We start from the raw sequence: 19,220 nt of genomic DNA, 5'->3' as shown, positions 1-19,220 counted from the left end.
CAGGCGTGCTGAATGTGCTGCATTAGTAAGCAAGGCGCTATTGTCGGTGCTGGAGCAGAGACTTTAGAAACCGGCCATGAATTCTTTCTCGGTTTTCAGAAATGTATAAAGCCAGACGCGCCGCTTTGATTCTCTCAGTGTGTCTGTGTGTGTGTTGATGTGTGAGTGTGCGTACGTGTGGCTAGCAGGAGTTTCCGTTCTGGGCACCCAACTCCAGAATCGGGCTCCGCACGGCTGCAGATGCACGCCATCACCCCCCCCCCCGGCCCCCTCTCTCTTTCATCCCCTCCCTCCCTCCCTTTTCTTCCTCCTCCCTCCCGCCCTCTTCCCCCCTTCCCTCTCTGGGCTCCACGGCGCATTTGCCCCTCCCGCCACCCTCGGACGGACGCAGAGCGTTCCCCTCCGCCAACCCTCGGGCTCGGCCCTCCTTCGCAGGCGCCCCGCTTCCCCTCCGAGGTGTCCCCTCCGTCCAAGGCTGCGGGGTGTCCAGGGCCAGGCTCAGAGTCTGCCTCGAGCAGCAACAATGAGCGGCAGTGGGGCCAGCCAGGAAAGCGAGCGGCAGTCCCAGGAAGAAGGGAGCAGGTGAGGCGCGCGCGGGCGCTCGAGGCACGTAGGGGGCACGCAGGGGTGCAGGCGGCGGGCCCAGGGGCCTGCCCCGGCCCCCTTCCAGCCGCCTGCCCCCGGGACTGGCTGCGGGGTGGGGGAGATCGGAGGATGGGGCCGGCGTGGCCGCGTTGGGGGCGGGGGGCGCTTTGTGCCGGTTGAGGCGGGCGGGGGTGAGGGTGTGACGGCTCAGGGTGCTCGGAGGGGATAAAGGTGCCGGGGGCCCCATGGCTGGAAGCTCTAGCGCTGCTCGCAACCGTCCGCCGGGGCCAGCACAGGCTGGCCTCGGCTTCGGTGGCAGGGCGAGGGAGAGGAGTTCGCGCGTCCAGGGGCTGAACCTAAAGAGCAGGGCGCTTGGCATCCTTCTCCTCCCCCCTTCTCATCTTCATCTTCCTCCTCTTCTCCTCTCTCCCTCCTCCCCTGGGCTGGTTGACGGAGGTTGGAGTCCAGCGCTCCTACTGTCTGATCTCCCTGGGGTTTGGAGGCGGGGCGCGGGGGAGGGGCCTAGCTTGGGCGCGGAGACTTTGTTTACCCTGGCTCTTTTCTCTTCCGAGGCCATTGGCTCAGGGCTGCCTACCCACTTTCGAACCGCGATCGGGGCGGGAGAATTAAAGGGAGCGCACCGGAACCCCGGGTCAGGGCCGAGGTGGGGGGCAAGCCAAGGGACCGGGGCCCTCGAGCTGGCTTTCTGGGCCCCAGGCAGGACTCTGCCCTCATCTTCCATCTCACTACCTTCATATTCACCCCCGCTCCCCTCCTTGGACTTAGGAATCGCACTCCTGCTCAACTCAGCCCCGGGCACCCTGCGGCTCTTAGGCCACCTCACCCACCACTTTTGCTGATGGGAAATCGTCTTTGGGGTTAGAATCCGCTAGATTTATTCCTCGTAGGTTTGTGGGGCGCCCATGATGGTGACCCAAAGTCTTACACTCAGTCTGCGTAAACTGTTTCGCCTGAGGCTCCAGCCTTCTTTCTTCTTTTCTTGAGGCTAATCAGGTTTATTTTGACCACGTGGAAACAGTCCTGGCCAGTGCCCACCGAAAGAGAACTGGTGTTTAAGACTGATTTAAGGGTTTATGCCATGTATACGGGAGTTTTTACTTGGAATCAACTTTCCACTTTATATAACCCAGAGCATTTTAAAATAGGGAGATTATTTTAAATAGAAAGGCTTTAAAAATTGTCACTAACTCTCTTTGGGTCTAAACTTCTGGAGTGCAAGGGCTGTTCATCTTTTTATCATTGCCACAGGTTCCCCCCCCTCCCCTTTTTTCGTTGTTCATTCATTTCAGTCAAGTCCAGCTTTTCGTGACCCCATTTGAGGTTTTCTTGGCAAAGATACTGGAGCGGTTTGCCATTTCTTTCTCCAGCTCATTTTACTGATGAGGAAACTGAGGCAGAAAAGGTTAAGGGACTTACTCAGGGTCATATAGCTATTGTCCTAGGCTAAATTTGAACTCAGGTTCTCCTGGCTCCAGGTTTAGCATTTTATCCGCTGCGCCACCTAGCTGCCCCTTCGATTAATAAATGCTTATTGAATTGAATTTAAACTCCTTGGCCCCTTCCCTCTTAAGAACTTGAGTCCTGACATGTAATTGTGGATAGCTTATTGGAATATTTATTTTAATGAAGGCAGTGATCAGTCAACAATCGGAAAGCATTTAATAAGTGATTATTGTTTGCAAAACTATGCTTAGCACAAGGACTACAAAGGAAGACAGTATCTTTAGAGCGGGGCTTGTTAATGGAATTTCTATCAAGGATCCCTTGGGCTGGTTGGTGAAGCCTGTGAACTCCTCAGAATCACATTTGTAAATGAATAACATTAATTTAATAAAAATCAAATATATAGAATTGCAAAGAAATCAATTACATTGAAATACAGCTATGAAAAAAAAAAGCCCATTGGACTCTGGGTTAAGAAACTGATTTAGAGGGACCTGTTCTAATCCACCTGTGTATATCAGACCTGTCCACTGAGTCTGCACCTTCATCATTTGCTAAATGTCTTGGCAGCTGGGTCTAGCATGTCATTATTGTAGCAGTACTCTGGATGGCCCACTGACCTACTAGTTGGTTCCTTGACGGTTGAGAGTCCTATTTGGACTTTGTTATCTCCTCCTAGGGCTTAGCACACTGGGAAGGGAAAAAGGAAAGGGAGTAAACATTTTTATGTAGCACCTACTGTGTGTCAGTGGTTAAGAGACTTGCCCAAAATCACAGAGCCAGTCAGTGTCTGAAGCTAGATTTGAACTCGGGTCTCTTCCTAACTCCAGGCCATGGCTGTATGCACTGGACCACCTAGTTGCCTTGATACCTGTTGGCTTTCCTGAGGGAATATGTGTGTGCATGTATATAGGATGGTGGATTTAGAGTTGGAAGGGATAGCAGAAGGAGGCCATCTGCTCCCACCTGTCATTTAATAGATGAGGAAACTGAGGCTTAGAATGGCTAAGTGCCTCCCAAAGATAGTGTCAGGTGAGATTTGAACCCAGGTCTGTCTGATTTCCAGTAGTTTGTGGCCTCCATGGCAGTATATGTGTGCATGTTGTTTTCTCTTGCCTTTTTTTGGGGGGGGGAGGCAGTCAAAGGAGTTAAGTGACTTGTCCAGGGTCAGACAGCTAATAAGTGTCAAGTGTCTGTGGCTGGATTTGAACTCCGGTCCACTGTGCCACTTAGTTGCCCCTTTCTCTGGCTCTTTAACAATGGGGACAATTTCCTTTTTGCCTTTGTACTTCCAGCCCCTAAAACTATGACATATACTAGGTGCTTAATTCATGCTGAATTCATGATTTGAATGTCTGCAGAAACACCTGGTAGCCCCCAAGCCAACCTTCTATAGTCTTTTCTTCTGGCTATCGATGATCTGTAACGTCTCGAGTCCATCCCCCGAATTGCAGAAACCCTGACAAAAGCTACCTCCAGTAGCTAAGAATCTTGTCTTTCAGGGCCACGTCCTGCCAGCCACACTAGGAACTTGCTGCTTTGTCTAGGTCAGAGGGCAAAAGATGCTGAGGCTGAGAACCTCCCTGACTCATTGAACAGATGGCTTCTCCTCAGAGCATTGAGGCTGGTGATTTGCACCGCCCTCTGTCACTGATATCCCTGACTTGCAGGTCATGGCATCACCTCCCTGATGTCATGGTCCTCTTTGAGAAGGAAGGACAAACAGCTCTCTCTGCGAGGTAGCTTTTGCTAACTCCTCCCTAAAGGAGAGGCAGAAGCAGAAGCAGAAGCAGCTGCCTCTCTTGTTGAGCTGATCTTGCCCTGGCTTCTGCCTGTTGGGAGACGGTGCTCGAGGCTAACAGGACATTTGCACAGGAGCAGCCTATGTGGAGACTTGAAAAGAGAGTTTTTCTGTAGCAGACAGCTATTAGCCTGTCCCTACTGGAAGCTCTGGGCTTAAACTCTAGGGATGTAGGGAACAGCAAAAACAGTCTGTGTCCGAAGGAGAATATATTCTAATTAGGAAGATAAGATGTAAATAACTAGATTTGAAGGGCAGATAAAAGGCCGTCTGAGAAGGGAATTATAAAAACTGACAAAAGCATTAGGCAAGTTTTTGAAAATGTCAAAATGGTCCCAGTGTTGCAGTATACAGTTTATAAAAGGCCAGGCTGGCCCTAGGCAGTTAGGTAGTTTGTGGTCTACACCTTCCAGACCCTCCCGTTGCCACTGACTGCTCAGAATTTCCCACTGCCAGGGTTTCCCAACAACTCTGTCTCAAAGACAGAGGCTCTCCATCTTTACATCCTTGTACTCTCAAGACCTATTTTTAATAGATCCTTGTTGAACTGAATTGAATTCTTTTGTCTCCTCCCCCATCAAAATTTATCTGGCACATAAGTTAAGAGACCAGATTCAGCCACAGGCTTTATGAAGGCAGTTCATAACCCTGGCCAGCTTCTTCCTCCTGGGACTCAGCCCTTTCTGCCCATCTCCTGCTGAGGGATGTAAAAGGTTATTTGCAAATTGAGGCAAGATTTTGCCTTCAGAGAACAAAGGAGCCTCACGTGGCTTTGCAGAGATAAAGTTGTTGGTAAATTTATTCAGGAAAAGATCTCCTGGCCCTTAGCTGGAAGGGCCCCCAGAGGCCATCCAGTCCAGTCCTCTGAGGAAACTGAGGCACAGGGAGAGAGGAGGTCACAAAGGGAGTGTCAGAGTGAGGACTGGAATCCAGGACAGCAAACTTTCTTTCCCCTGTAATGTGCTACAGGAAATACTAAATTAATCTACAGTGTGGGTAAAAGAAAAACCCCATTTTTCAGATCAGTATTTTTTTTTAAAGAAATGGATGCTTTGATGTACATATTTACTAGAGCGAACTTTCATACACAAATAGACAAGTCTTTAGTTTACCTGTGACCCCATATACAAACAGGAGCTGTGCTTCCCTGCAGGTGAGGCTGCTGCTCAAGCAGGCCCTCCTCTCTTTCCCTCCCTCTGGAGACCCTGAGGTCTGGCCACTTCATCTCCTTGCCACTGTCACCCCCAGGTCTAGTCACTCCTCCTCCCCCTCGGGCCCCACCCTCTTTGTTTTTATCCTCTCTCTGCTGATGCCTGGCTAGTGGGACAGCAACCTCCCCCCTCCATGACCAGAATATCTCTCTGCTCTGTGGCCCTCATTTCTGTTTCCCCTACTCCAGGACTAGTGTGTGGGCTAGCATCCCTCCCCTCTCCCCAAACGAGTGCCAGGTGAGGTGGCCTGAGAACTAGCATGGGGATAGTGGATACAAACAACCCTTGTCTTGGAGCAAGATAGGTGAGTTCAAATGTGGTCTCAGGCACTAAGCTCTGTTACCTTGGGCAAGTCAGTTAATGATTGTCTGCCTCAGTTTTTTTGTCTGCCTCAGTTTCTTCAACTGTAAAATGGGTCCAACAATAATATCTACCTCCCAGGGTTGTGAGGATGAAATGAGATATATGCACACACACATGTTTATTGCCTGGCATGGTGTTAGGCACTTGGTAGGTGCTTAATAAATGCTCATTCCAGTAAGCCCTGGGTTCAAAACCTCCTTCTCTGGGGGACCATGCTTTCCTGATCCTCAGATTCCTCACCTTTGAAAAAAGGATGACTGATACTTGGAGTGCCCACCTCTGGTTTGCTATGGGGATTGACCCAGATTCTCTGTATGAAGTGTTTTGCAAACATTAAAAACAGCCACCGATGATAATGATGATGATTGATGGTGATGGAGACTAGACAGTTTATTTTGGCAGATAACAGCTTGTCACAACTCCTCTTGGCCTGTGGCTTCCACCCAAGCCCTCATCCTGCCCTAGGCCACTCTGCCTTTCTCCTCTCTTCCCTTCCCTCTCTCACCAGCAGTCACTTGGAGTTGGGAAGAATGTTTTCCCCACCCACTGCCAGGCAGGTTGGGGTGTGTGGTTGGTGAGGCACAGAAAGGGAGGGTGGAGTAAAGAAGGAAACCTCTTGTTCTATTGCCAGAGCATCATTCCATGGTAGGACACTCAAGGCATTTTCCCTTTAGGATCTTTAATGCTCGTATAATACCAGGCTTTAGGTACATTATGTTTTCAGCTCCCCCAGGATGTAGCATGGAAGTATAAGTCAGTCCAGTGAAGTCCTTGGCTCCATACCATATGAAGATCTAGCTGTTCTCTCTATTAAAGGACCTGGGGCTGTTCAGCTTGAACAAGAGAAGACTGTTTGGGAGTCTGTGTGTGGGGAAGGGGGGACGTGGTAGTTGTATCTGAAGGCCAGTCATGTGGACAAGGGAATAGGCTGGCTGTATAGACTCCAGGGAATAGTTGATAGAACTTGCAAAGAGGCAAATGAGATTTGTTGTCAGGCTCCCGTTCCTGCCTGGATTCCACCTCCCAGGGTCTTCAAACAACGGCTTTACAACCACTGGTCACACACACTGTAGTGGCCATTCATTCTGGCCTGCGGTTGGGACTTGATGGATACTGAATACTCTTCAGACTTATCAGCTTTGTAATTCTGAGGCTTTTTTTTTTATGGTCAATGTCCATTCCCTTTATTTGTGGCTCTGTATTGTAATAATTACAGTTTATGTTGACTTCTATGGATTGTACAAGCAATAAAAGGCAGCCAGCTATGCTTTACATCATTGTTTCACACAAAGCAAATACAGAAATATCATATTACCTAATTTTCTATTTTAAGAAATTTCTATAGGCACAAAGCAGAATGCTGGAAAATCACCATGGAAAGAATATGCATAAATAAAGAAGTATTTCTTACATCAAAAAAGTCCAAGAATCACAAAGTCTGCAGAAGCTTGGTTAATCAAATACTGCAGTACTGATTTAATCAGTATAAAATTGAAAGAGCTTTAGTTCTGTAATAAAAATTCAAATTTGGGATAGGGCAAACTTTAAACAGCAGCCAGTAAAGAAGGGAAGGGAAGGGAAAGGTAGTGGGACAGGTGAACAGGCACATTGGAAGTGTGGGAACATGTAAATCGACCACTGTCAAACCAGTGTAAGTTTCTTGGTTTCTCATGGAAAATATTTTAATTCTGAGGCTTTTAAAATGAACCTCATCCAGTGGTCCCTTGGAGAGGCGCCTCTTCTCCAAGGCCCTAATTATGAAGTGGTTTTGACTCAAATGCCATCCCCTATGTAATTTGCAGAGTGGCTTCAGTAGATCTCATTTACTTCCTCGTTTTAAGTTCTCAATCTTTGCAGGCAGTAAAAAAAGAGATCACTCAGGTAGCAAATGTGGTGGCCAGAAAGCAGTATGGTATGATGGGAAAAAAAAAACCTCCCGAAGATAGTAGGCAGGAAGTCAGGTGATTTTTGTGTAGTTCCACATCTGCCGCTGCTGGTGAGTTAATAATTCCAATTCTGTTCCTCCTTTCTCCCCACTTTATTTCTCACTTTATTTGCTGCCTCATCATCTGCATTTAACAAATACATTAAATAAATGTTATAGAATTATGAGATTGAAGATGAGAAGGGTCTTATGGGCCATAGAGTCCAGCATCCCTATTTATCAGATGAGGCAGGTTAAGTGACTTGCCCAGGGTCATATAACTTGGAAGTGTATGAGGTGGGATATGAACCCACATCTTCTTGACTTAAGGTCCAACCTTCTATCCACTATGCCATGCTCATTGAGAGTTTCCCATTTTCGAAGTGAAAGTGTTCTGCCCTGGGAGAGAAGAGAGTTTCTGTTGCTTTTTCTCCCTGTGCAGTCAAGGCAGCAGACACAGCCTCGACATGTGAAACTAAGAGGACAGTCAGACAGTTGTGACTTTGGCTTTCTAGACACAGAAGAGGATTAAAACAACAATAACAATAACAATAACCTACTTTATTCCTAACATAAAAATGGAAAAGGAGCTTTTTCAAACACGAGTAGGACACAAGAGGTGGTTCAATGTGAAGTCATTAATCTGTATTTCAGGCCACATGCCTTTATCTATTTTACTTTCTTTTTAAAAAATTTAAATTTTTTGATTTTTTAAATTTTAATTTTTAAAAAATTTATTATTTTTAGTTTTCAATATTCGCCTCCCCAAGATTTTGAGTTCCAAATTTTCTCCCCATCTCATTCCTCCCCCACCCCAAGATGGAATGCATTCTGAATACCCATTCCCCTAATCTGCCCTCCCTTCTATCTCTCCCCCCCTTCTCTTATCCCCTTCTCCTTCTATTTTCCTATAGGGCAGGATAGATTCCTATACCTCATTTCCTGTATTTCTTATTTACCAGTTGCATGTGAAAACTTTTTTTTTTAACAGGTGTTTTTAAAACTTTGGGTCCCAAATTTTCTCTCTTCCTTCCTCCCACCCACCCTCATTGAAAAGGCAAGCAGCTTGATACAGGTTATACATGTGTAGTCATACAAAACACTTCCATAGTAGTCATGTTGTGAAAAACTATATTTCCCTTAATCCCATCCTGCCCCCCATTTATTCTATTCTCTCTTTTGACACTGTCCCTCCTCAGAAGTGTTTGCTTTTGATTACCCCCTCCCCCAATCTGCCCTCCCCTCTATCATGTCCCTACTCTCTTGTCCCCTTCCCCCCCTATTTTCCTGTAGAGTAAGATAGATTTCCATACTTGAGTGTGTATGTTATTCCCTCCTTAAGCCAAATCCTATGAGAATAAGATTCACTCATTCCCTCTCACTTTCGCCCACTTCCCCTCCATTGTAAAAGCCTTTTCTTGTCTGTTTTATGTGTATCTGTGTTACTTTCAAAACTGTCCTGCTTGTCTGTGCTTCCGTCTGATCTCTTTTGGACATTTTATTTTTTATTTTATTCTTAATTAATTAATTTTTAGCTTTCAACATTCACTTCTGTAAGATTTTGAGTTCCAAATTTTCTCCCCATTTCTCCTTTCCTCCCACCCCAAGGCAGCATGTAAATTGATATAGGCTCAACATAAACATTCGTATTAAACCTATTTTCATATTAGTTATGTTGCAAAGAAGACTTAGAACCAGTGGGAGAAACCACAGAAAGAAGAAACCAAAGAGAGAGAGAGAGAGAGAGAGAGAGAGAGAGAGAGAGAGAGAGAGAGAGAGAAAGCAAATAGTATGCTTTGATCTACATTCAGACTCCATAGTTCTTTTTCTGGAAATGGATAGCATTTTCCTTCATGAGTCTTGGAGTTGTCTTAGATCCTTGCATTGCTAAGAAGACATCAGTCTGTCAAAGTCAGTCATCACACAAAGTGGCTGTTATTGTGTACAATGTTCTCTTGGTTCTACTTACTTCACTAAGCATCAGTTCATGTAAGTCTTTCCAGGTTTTTCTAAAGTCTGCCTGCTCATCATTTCTTATAGCACCATAGTATTCCATTACATTCATTTACTACAACTTGTTCAGCCATTCCCCAACTGATGGGTACCCCTTTAATTTCCAATTCATTGCCACCACAAAAAGAGCTTTTATAAATATTTTTGTACATGTAGGTTCTTCTGGACATCTTAAGGATGAGTTGCAGTAGTGGTCTTTTTTTGATATCTCTGTTGCTAATCCCTCTCTTCCATCTCTAACCTCCCACTAAAACCTAGAGAAAGAAAGAGAAGACTAAAACCCTTGTAACAGCAAAAAAGGATGCCTCGTGTCCAACATCTGTCAGGAGATTCACGTGGGAGTGCCTGATTTTGGTTATAGTATTCCTGGAACTTTGCCAAATGAAAAAAAAAGTTTTTATTAATCCTTTTTTGTCTTTATACCACATTTCACCTCCAAATTGAACCCACATAACAAAGAAAAACAATTCCGCAAAAAGCAGTCACTTAGGTCAACAATTCTATATTTGAATATAATATTCCACCCCCCCCTCAGTCTCTGCTTCTCTGTGGTAGGGAGGCATTCTGTTTTTCTGTCTTTACTGAAGCAGGTTTTAAGCCGATCTGCTCTGTACTGATTGTGCGTGAGCTTTTTGCTCCTTCAATTTAAAACAAGTTTTAGAACAAAAGAGTCATTTGTTTACATTTGTTGAGTAAGACAATTAGGGACCAACAAGCCAAGATAGCACTGGTTGACTTAGGCGATCTGATTGTTCTTTCCACACTTGGGCTGTTTGTCATTATGTCTGGCATCAGAAGATGTCCAAACCGCCACTCATTGAGTGAGGTGTGAGATCAGTGTTAAAGGTTAAGACCTCAGAACTGAAATTGAGAATGCCGGTAGTTCTTAGAACAATAGAAATCTACGGAGTGTAATTCCAAACTTGGGAATCCCTAGGACCATGGCATGAGTCGGTGGTATGCTCCCCAAGTTTGTAGAATATTGAGTATTCAGTGCTTGTCGGCTAAGGAGCCTCCACGATCTCTTGGAGATGAGGGCAGGGAAGGTGGGGGAGGGGAATCAGTTGCCTGGGCAAGGAAAGAGGCATTGAAGAGGAAACATGAGCTTGTCCAGAGCCCCAGAGGAGAATTGCTTGGCCCTGTCCAGGGCTTCATCTGTGACCTCTTTGTGGATGACTCCCAGATCTCCATGTTCTCTGATCTCCTGGCCAGCATCTCCAACTGCCTTCTCAATGTCTCTGCCTGAGATACTTCGCCAACATCTCAAACTGGGCATGTTCAAAATGGAACCCCTCATCATCTTCCAAACCTCCTCTTGTTCTGGATCTTCCCTGGTTCTCTTAATGGAGCTCTGTCCTTCCAGCCATTCAGAAAGATTCCTCAGAGTCGTCTTTGAATTTTTTCTCTTCCTCTGCTCGCCAATTCTGGTCAGAGACTAAGTTGCCAAGTAAATTCTACATCAGGAACAGCATCTCACTGCAATGTCCTCCCCCCTTCACCCCATCCCACCCTTTTCAGGCCTTAATTCCCGTTTTCTAGGATAATTGCCTGAAACAGGCTCCTTTAGGTTACCTTGCTGCTAGTATTTCCCATCCCCAATTCAGCCTTTACCCCAAAGCCAAAGTCATCTTCCTAATACATATGTCTAATTATTTCCTTTGATTGAAAACCTTCGATGTGTCCCCCATTGCCTATTTAAATTTTTTAAATTTAATTTTTAACAAAAGTCTCTTCCTACCTGTCTCCCTTTCTCTCTCCTTCCTCCCAATTGGGGAGGGAGGGGAGAGAAAAACAAAGCCCTTGTAACAAATATGCATGGTTAATTAAAACAAATTTCCATGTTGTCCATGTCTGGGTGTCTCATTCTGTACTCTTGAGTCCATCACCTCTTTGTCAGGAAGTAGATATACTTCATATTATTGGCTGGTTTTTTTTCTGTTCTGTTTTGTTTGTTCTTTCTCATGGTTCCTCCTATTCTAATTTTTCTTTACAACGTGACTAATGTGAAAATATGTTTAATAGGAATGTATATGTAGAGCCTATATCAGATTGCATGCTGTCTTGAGGAGGGAGGAGGAGAAAATTTAAAACTCAACGGCTTATGGAAGTGAATGTTGAAAATTAAAAATAAAGTAATTAATTAAAAAAAATGCTTCACTGTTGGTCCTTGGGAATCATGACTAGTAATCATATTGATTGGAGTTCTTAGAGGGCAGCTAGGTGGCACCATAGTGCATAGAGTGCTGGGCCTGGAGTCGGGAAGACTCCTCTTCCTGAGCTCAAATCCAGCCTCAGACACTCACTTGTCCCTGTTTGCCTCAGTTTCCTCATCTGCCAAATGAGCTAGAGAAGGAAATGGCAAAACACTCCGGTATCTTTGCCAAGAAAGCCCCAGATGGGATCACGAAGAGTCAGATGTGACGGCAGAGCTCTTCAGTCTTTCAAAGATGTGAGTCATTAAGATGTTGTTATGCACATTATTCTGCTTCTGCTCACTTCTCTCACCCCTCAGTTCGCACAAGTTCACAGAATGCTGAGTTCGTGCAAATGGCACACTGGCCCGTCCTTTGTTCTCCCCCATTTCCTCTTCAAGGGACTTTCCCGTCCATCTCGTTTCTAACTGCCTCTACCACCTTGTTTCTTCTTATACTCTTACATTCCAGTGAAACTGGGCTAATAGCTATTTCCTGATCTTGATGCTTCTGTGAAGGAGTCTTCCAAAGCAGAAAGGCTTTTGCCCCAAGCTCTGCCTTTTGGAATCAGCTCTTGGACCCAGATGATGAAGAGATTTGAGCCCCAGTCATGTGATGATTTCTTGAAAGAGCTGGGGACATTTAGCCTAGAGAAGAGACGACAAGGGGGCACTTGCCAGTCGGCTTCAGATATTGGAAGGACTGGTGTGGGAAACAGGAATTAGAATTTAAAGCCCAACTCAGATGTCATTACCCCAGGCAGCCTCCTCTTCAGCCTCCCAGCCAGAAGTGACTCTCTCCCAGAATCTTGCTGAATCTCTCCTGCACACAAATCACATCTAGCCATTTATTCACATTTTTGTTTGTTTATTTATTATTTTTAGTTCTAATAATTATTTATTTGTCAATTTGCAGACTGAGACTGGTAGGTACTGGCAGGTATCTCAGGGATCATCTAGTTCATCCAGACAACCAACCAACATCTCTGGCAACCGCTGGCATTTTTATTGTATTTTTCCTTTTATTTCTGCTTTTTCATTTACATTCTTTCATTTACTGGAAGAGAATTTATTGGACTCTTACTTCATGTCAGTCAGTAAATATTTATTAGGCACCACCTCTGTGCTAAGCACTGAGGATACAAAAAAAAAGGTAACAAATGGTCCCAGTCTCAAGGAGATCACAGAAATAATGGGAAGACAACATGCAGACAACCATGTAAAACAAGCTATTTACAGGACAAATCGGAAATGATCAACAGAGGGAAGACATTAGAATTTAGAGGAATCAGGAAAGGCTTCTTGTAGGAGGTGATAGGGAGCCGTAGTGAGTTGGGGGCTGGCATGGTTGGATTTACCCTGTAGGAAGATCACTTTGACAGCTGACTAGAGGATGGATTGGAATGGGGAGACGTGGCAGGTGTTTCAACCATCAGGCTATTGTGATATTCCAGGCATGAGGTGATGAGGGGACTGTACTAGGGTGATGTCAGTGTCAGAAGAGAGAAGGAGTATTCAAGAACTGTTGCAAACTTAAAATCTACGGGCCTTGGCTGTAGATTGGATATTGGGGGAAGGGGCGAGAAAGGGAGAAGTTGAGGATGGCATCTAGTTTGCAAGACTGGGTGACTGGGAGGATAGTGGTGCCCTAAATGTGGGCAGCTTGGTGGTACAGTGGATAGAGCACTGAGCCTGGAGTCAGGAAGACCTGAGTTCAGATCTGATCTCAGACATATACTAGCCGTGTGACTCTGGGTAAGTCACTTAACCCTGCCTGCCTTAGTGTCCTTATCTATAAAATGAGGTGGAGAAGGAAATGGCAAACCACTACAGTATCTTTGCCAAGAAAACCCCAACTATGGTCACAAAGAGTCAGACACGACTGAAAAAATGACTCAACAACACAAAAAATTTTTGGGAAAACATTTTATAGTGGGCATCTTGAAGAGTAGCATAACCATCTTGTCCAGAAAGCGTTCTGATTTAATGTCTTGTCTTTTATTTTTTACCCCCCATTCTAGCTGTTACGATACTTTCTCTTCACAAGATAGAGGTATGATCATTTTAAATCCATATGTATTTATTTGAAAGCCGAAACTGTACCATGTCAATATCCATTTTCTTCTTGGTAGATGATTTCCTATTTCTTGGACAAAGACGATGTTTTGTCAGACTGAGCACATTTGCAATGTCATATAAAATACAGCCCCCAACAAAAATGTGCTTTGTGGTTATTTGAAAATTAGAAATGAATTGTTTTTGATCAATTTTTTTTACAGATAACAAGAAATACAAGTCAATCAAGGCTCTCTAAAGAAGTTGGAAAAGAAACCCAATGAGAAATCAAAGGGAATTTTTTAAAAGGCTGCAATAAAAATGGTGGCAGAAATGGAAAAAAAAATCAATATGTGAAAGTTAAAATAATAGAGAGATAACATCAAGAACTACTTGTTTTGATCCTAATTAAATTGCTACCTGGTCAATAAAACCATAGAACCAACATGACCACAAAGATAAATGAAAGAGGAGCGATCCCAGTATAGGATAGAGAATGCTGAGTCTGAAGTGAGAGAAACTGGGTTTGGATTCTGGCTCTGCCACTGATTAACTATGTGATGACCTTGGGCGAGTCACATCTCTTGACTTTAGTTTTCTCATCTATAAAATAATAATTATAACTAGCATTTGCATAGTGCTTTAAAGTTCACAAAGTGCTTTACAAATGTCATTTTACCCCCGTGACAATCCTAGGAAGTAGGTGTTATTATTAACCCCATTTTACATATGAGGAAACTGAGGTAGATAGAGTTTAAGTTACTTGCCCAGGATCAGTTTCTGAGATTGGAATTGGGCTCAGGTCTTCTGGACTCCAAGAGTAAAGTGTGAAATAAAGAAGTTTCACCAGGTGACCTTTTAGGGGCCCTTTCATATTGAAACTGGTGATCCTGATTAAAAAAATAATATATACATCTTGTATCAGGGATATGCTGGTAAAAATTTAACAACTGGCCCTGGGGTAAAAACGTTATACACAGCACAGTTTTGTTACCATTTTCGTCATCACTTCCTTAAAGTCTAGAGGCCAGCAGCAATAAATGGAGCCCTGATGTGGAGCAGATGTCAATTTCTGAGGTAGACATGCCCACACTGAAAATGTAACAGTTGGCTCTTGCAAACCTCTAAGAACTGGTTGCAGAACACGACCACTTTGTGCTCCTCAAATTGGCAATAAAATAAAATAAAAGTGAGAACTCTTTTTGTTGTTGTTGTTTTGGTGAGACTGTAGGGAAGGAGGTATAATATGAAACAGCTGGGAGAATTACATTTTTCTTGGAGCTCAGTCTGGCCGAACAGTAGAAGAGATCTATAACTCATGAGCCAATGATCTTATTAATTAGAGTATATCCTGAGCATGTAATTGACAACTTGAAAAAATAGCTATATGCAATTTTCATAATTTCTTTGTAAAAAGGGAAAAATAGCTGCAAACTTAATATTCAAAGGATGGGGGAATAAACAGGCAAATTGTTTTCGAACAGTTTAGTGGGCTATGATAAGCCTACCCTGTTCAAAGTGAGAAATGTGTGAGAACTGCCAGGAAATATGGAAAAACAAATGAAATGATGATGAAATAATGCATAATAATGAAAGAACCAGGAGAGCGGCAGGAACAGATTGATATTCTGTATTAAAAAACAACCAAGCATATGGATGTATTCATATATATATTTTTACACATACAAATATAAAAGGACAGAGAATCAGGAGGAAAACATGTAATGAACATGTTGCTGATATTTGTTAAGGTATATTTTTATTCTAACTCATTCAGGTCACTGAGTTCCTGGGAGATTTTTCACTGTTATTTAGATGGTCACTTTCATAATCAATTTTTTCCCCAAACAAACAAAAGGGACCCATTGCATCTCTTCTTTGAACCATTGTATCAGATCAGAAGTGTTTCCCCCTGCACGCCGGCCCCACCTTATTTACCCAGCCTCATCACGTGATACTCTGTAGCTGGGGAACAATAACTGTTTGGCTAGGTTCATTTTCCAGAGGAGGAAACTGAGGCTCAGAAGGACAGAAAGTTCGCTACTAGCACATACTTAGTCAGTCAAGGTAAAAGAGAAAAGCATCTGGATGATCATGTGGTTAAATGGACTGTTGGCCCTGGGCAGTGCCAGACTGTTGGTACAGGAGCTTTCTATTCAGCTATCTCAGTTATATAATAGCTCTAAAAGCAGATGTTCCACTGTCCCCTTTATTACTTCCTCATTAACAATGAATGTGAGCTCTGAGCTGGCTGCACAAAGCAAACAGTAGAATTTCCTTTGTTTAAAGTAGAGTCTGATGACTAAGAGACCAAGTCAAACATTGCCCCACCCTGTGGTAGGTGGTTAGTTTGTGTTTGTTTTATATGATAATCCTTAAGACTTACTCTGTCTAAAATAATTTCCCTGCTAGAATGTAGGCCAAATATATCTTAAAGGCGTTGGTTTGATACTCAAACTTTGTTTTTGTGACATGAAATGTTAACGTTGAGGGTTTGGGGTTGTCATCAGATCAATGATTGGGTTATGAAGGTGACCTGCTTATCATATATGTGCTTGTGGGTTGTGGGATTAAAATAGACATGAATTTGCAGGTTTATGTACTGTTTACTCATTTTTGTTTTTATTCTTGTATTTTGCATCTTCTTTCTTTCCCAAATTTAGAAAGCATATTAGAGAGTACCAATTCTTCTCAGGATGCTTCTGCAGGCTCCCAATCAGGTATGGACGAGACTTTGACTATTTCATATCAGAGCTTGCTGGAATGCAGGTCAAATTGCATGAGTTCCGTGTTGGGCAGAATTAACCTGATTGGCCATGGAGGTTGGCCACATTGTCTGGTTACAGTTTTATTCTATATTGTGTAGACACAGTCAACATGTGACTATTGAAAACAAAAAAGCTGCATCTTGTTACCTGTAAAATGTTTTTGTAGTTACTAATCATAAATTCCTTATTGTGGGCTTGGAATCCACAACATGATTCAGGGTTCACTTTGGAGGCTGTGTCTGGCTTTGCCCCCTTGTTCCTGCCCTCCCTTTCCAATTACTTTGTATTTCATTGTTCTTCGTACGTTCTTCGTGTTTTCTTCTGTGCAAGTGTTGTATCTCTGCCACGGAACAGAAGTTTCATTAGGGTGGGAACTCTCCATTTTTGTCTCATTGTTTCTTATTGTCTAGTACAGTGCCCATAGCAGGTATTCAGTTCCAGCTTCCTAAATTGAATTGCATTATGTGTTATCCAAGCTTTCAGAAACTTATTCAGGAGATAGCCCTTTATTCCTGACTGACCTTTTTCTCCTAGGAAGTAGTAGGCTCACACTTATGACTGATGGAGGGACCCCAAGGCTTTTCCCAGATATAATTGGCCTTAATGCTGGAATGTTGCTTTGCAAATAGCCCGAGTAATTATGCCTGGCAAGTCAGGATTTAGCATAACCAAGGCAAAAGATGGCACTGTAATTTCTCTTGTTGGCCTGTTCTGTTGAGGCAGCATGGCCCTAGTGGAGAGATTATTGGGTTTGTAGTTAGGAAGATTTGGGTTCAGATACTGCCCATGCCTGTAATGGCAGTCATGCCACTGGCTGGGTAAATCTCTTAACATATCTGTTGCCTTGGGCAGCTTTCTAGGACTTTCCTCATCAGTTATTGATGGCTCATAATCTGCCCAGTATTTCCTGGTTGAGGAAATCCCTAATCTTCCTTGGTGTGTCCCACACCGATTACATGGGAGAAGAAGGTTGGGATTGAGGTGGCCAAATGTGTTTGTAGGCCAATGCAGTGGTACTAATTTTGGAGGTGGCACATTTGCTGTTTTACCCTCGAAGTGATGTTCCACGATTGTTTGTTGTTTCAGATGGGCATTTCATGGTGCCTTGTTCAAGCTCCTAGTGAAAAAGGAGCTAACAGGTACCACTGAGGTAGTGAACCGACACCATCCTGCCCGATACAAGACAGGCTCAAAGGGCATCCCCTGAATTTAAGTTGGGCTAAGTGAAGGGTGTTATTAAAGGGGAAAAAAGATTGAGCTGAATGAAAATTTTCATAGCCGTATTATTTGTAATGGCAAAGAAACTGGAAACAATGCACATGCCCAGTGATTGGAGAAGAGTGATTTAAACATAATGCAATGTTTTTGTAGCCTAACATGACAAAGGTGAGAAGGAGGCTGAATCTGGAGTCTGAATGAATGAGTTCTTACTCTTGGCTTTGACAATTACTACTTGTGTAATTTCAGGAAAAACCATTTCACCTCTTTGGGCCTCAGTTTTCTTATCTGTAAAATGGGAAGATTAAACCAGATAATCCCTAAATGTCCTCAATCTTATGATCCTCAGTAATGCTGATTAGAGAGGGCAGAATCAGAACCTCAATATATCCAGCGAATTTGAGCCTGAGATTGAGCCTGGGACTTAGGGAACATCCAGATGAGAAAGCTCCTTTGACCAATAGAAATTCAGCCTTTTCTGTAGTACTTCTAGACAGTCATCTAGAGCATTAGAGGCTGTATCTGGCCCATTACTGTAGGAAAAGCCAGATTCTGGACAGTCCCTTTGGAAGTTTAGGTTTGATATTAAAATGAAATGCAAAATTTGTAAAAGGGGATTTAATTAGCCCTAGCAGGGGAAGGATATTTAGAGAGGAGACTGTTTTGATTCAGCTCAGTGCTGCTTCCCCATCTCTTTGTTGTCAGTCAGCTGAAGGCCCAGTATCAGAAGGATGGAATCCTTGTGATAGCTTGAGCATGGCTTCAGAAGCTTTAAAGGAGAAGAACAGGCCCAGCCCACAGGGCAGGGGCTTCCTCCTCCCAAACCCAGGATCTCTGCCAGTATGTGTCAAGGGTGGTCTTTGAGCCCAGGTCTCCCTGCCCCTTTGGTCAGTTCTCTCTCCATTGCACCCTAACAGCGAAACAAAATCCTCAAGGAAAAGTTATGCAGATGAACAAGAGCTTGGAAAGGTATGTGAACATGTTATTCAAATTATAGTGACATTGAATAATGACGTCAAAGAGGAAACGTGGCCATCTGCTTCCCTATGGACCATGGGACTTTTCCATCTGATTTGCAGCTGAAGCCTTTCATAGGGTTTTTTGTTTGTTTTTCGTAAGCAAGCAAGGTTAAGTGACTTAGGTTATGCAGCGAGATTGAGGTTGGATTTGAACTCAGGTCCTCCTGACTGCAGGGCCCATGCTGTCCACCTAGCTGCCCCCATAGTTTTTTTTATTAGAATGGAAGCTGATCAAAAGCAGAATACTACTTTTGTAGTATTCTGTTCCCAGCACTTAGCACAGTGCTTTGTACACAGTAAGTGTTTAATATATGCTTTATTCATTTATTCAAAATTAGCATACTCATTTTCTTAACAAATTTTAAATAACTTGGGAGTTTATGATTTTATTAAGCATCTTCTTTGTTCATTTGAATGCTTTTATTGATGGTTACTAAGTTTAGAATAAAACTTATTAAATATGAAAAAAACTTTTTAGTATTCAGTGCTAGGATTTCATACTCTTGTCAGTTATTTCACTTAGCTATTGTTAATAATAATGATAATAATAATAATAATAATAATAATAATAATAATAATAATGACAGCTAACATTTACAGGTGTCAGG

At 43.3% G+C, this 19,220-nt stretch overlaps 1 protein-coding gene across 2 annotated transcripts in view; it reads left to right on the top strand.

Annotated features, from left to right (window-relative positions):
* Positions 1–323: 323 nt before the first annotated feature.
* The window catches only part of LOC110210079 (NACHT, LRR and PYD domains-containing protein 1b allele 5-like), a 59,780-nt gene continuing 40,883 nt past the window's right edge, over positions 324–19,220 (top strand). For both annotated transcript variants that reach the window (XM_020988854.2, XM_020988855.2), the window contains exons 1-3: positions 324–582; positions 13,574–13,605; positions 16,271–16,327. In XM_020988854.2, coding sequence (XP_020844513.1) covers positions 524–582; positions 13,574–13,605; positions 16,271–16,327 — 148 coding nt within the window. In that variant the 5' untranslated portion in view covers positions 324–523. The remainder of the gene's footprint in view (positions 583–13,573; positions 13,606–16,270; positions 16,328–19,220) is intronic.

The sequence above is a fragment of the Phascolarctos cinereus genome, unplaced genomic scaffold (assembly GCF_003287225.1).
Source record: "Phascolarctos cinereus isolate Bilbo 61053 unplaced genomic scaffold, phaCin_HiC Scaffold_7;HRSCAF=346, whole genome shotgun sequence".
In the NCBI taxonomy this organism is placed as follows: Eukaryota; Metazoa; Chordata; class Mammalia; order Diprotodontia; family Phascolarctidae; genus Phascolarctos; species Phascolarctos cinereus.
The sequence above is the reverse complement of the archived record's forward strand: the minus strand, read 5'-3'. Positions and strand labels throughout refer to the sequence as shown.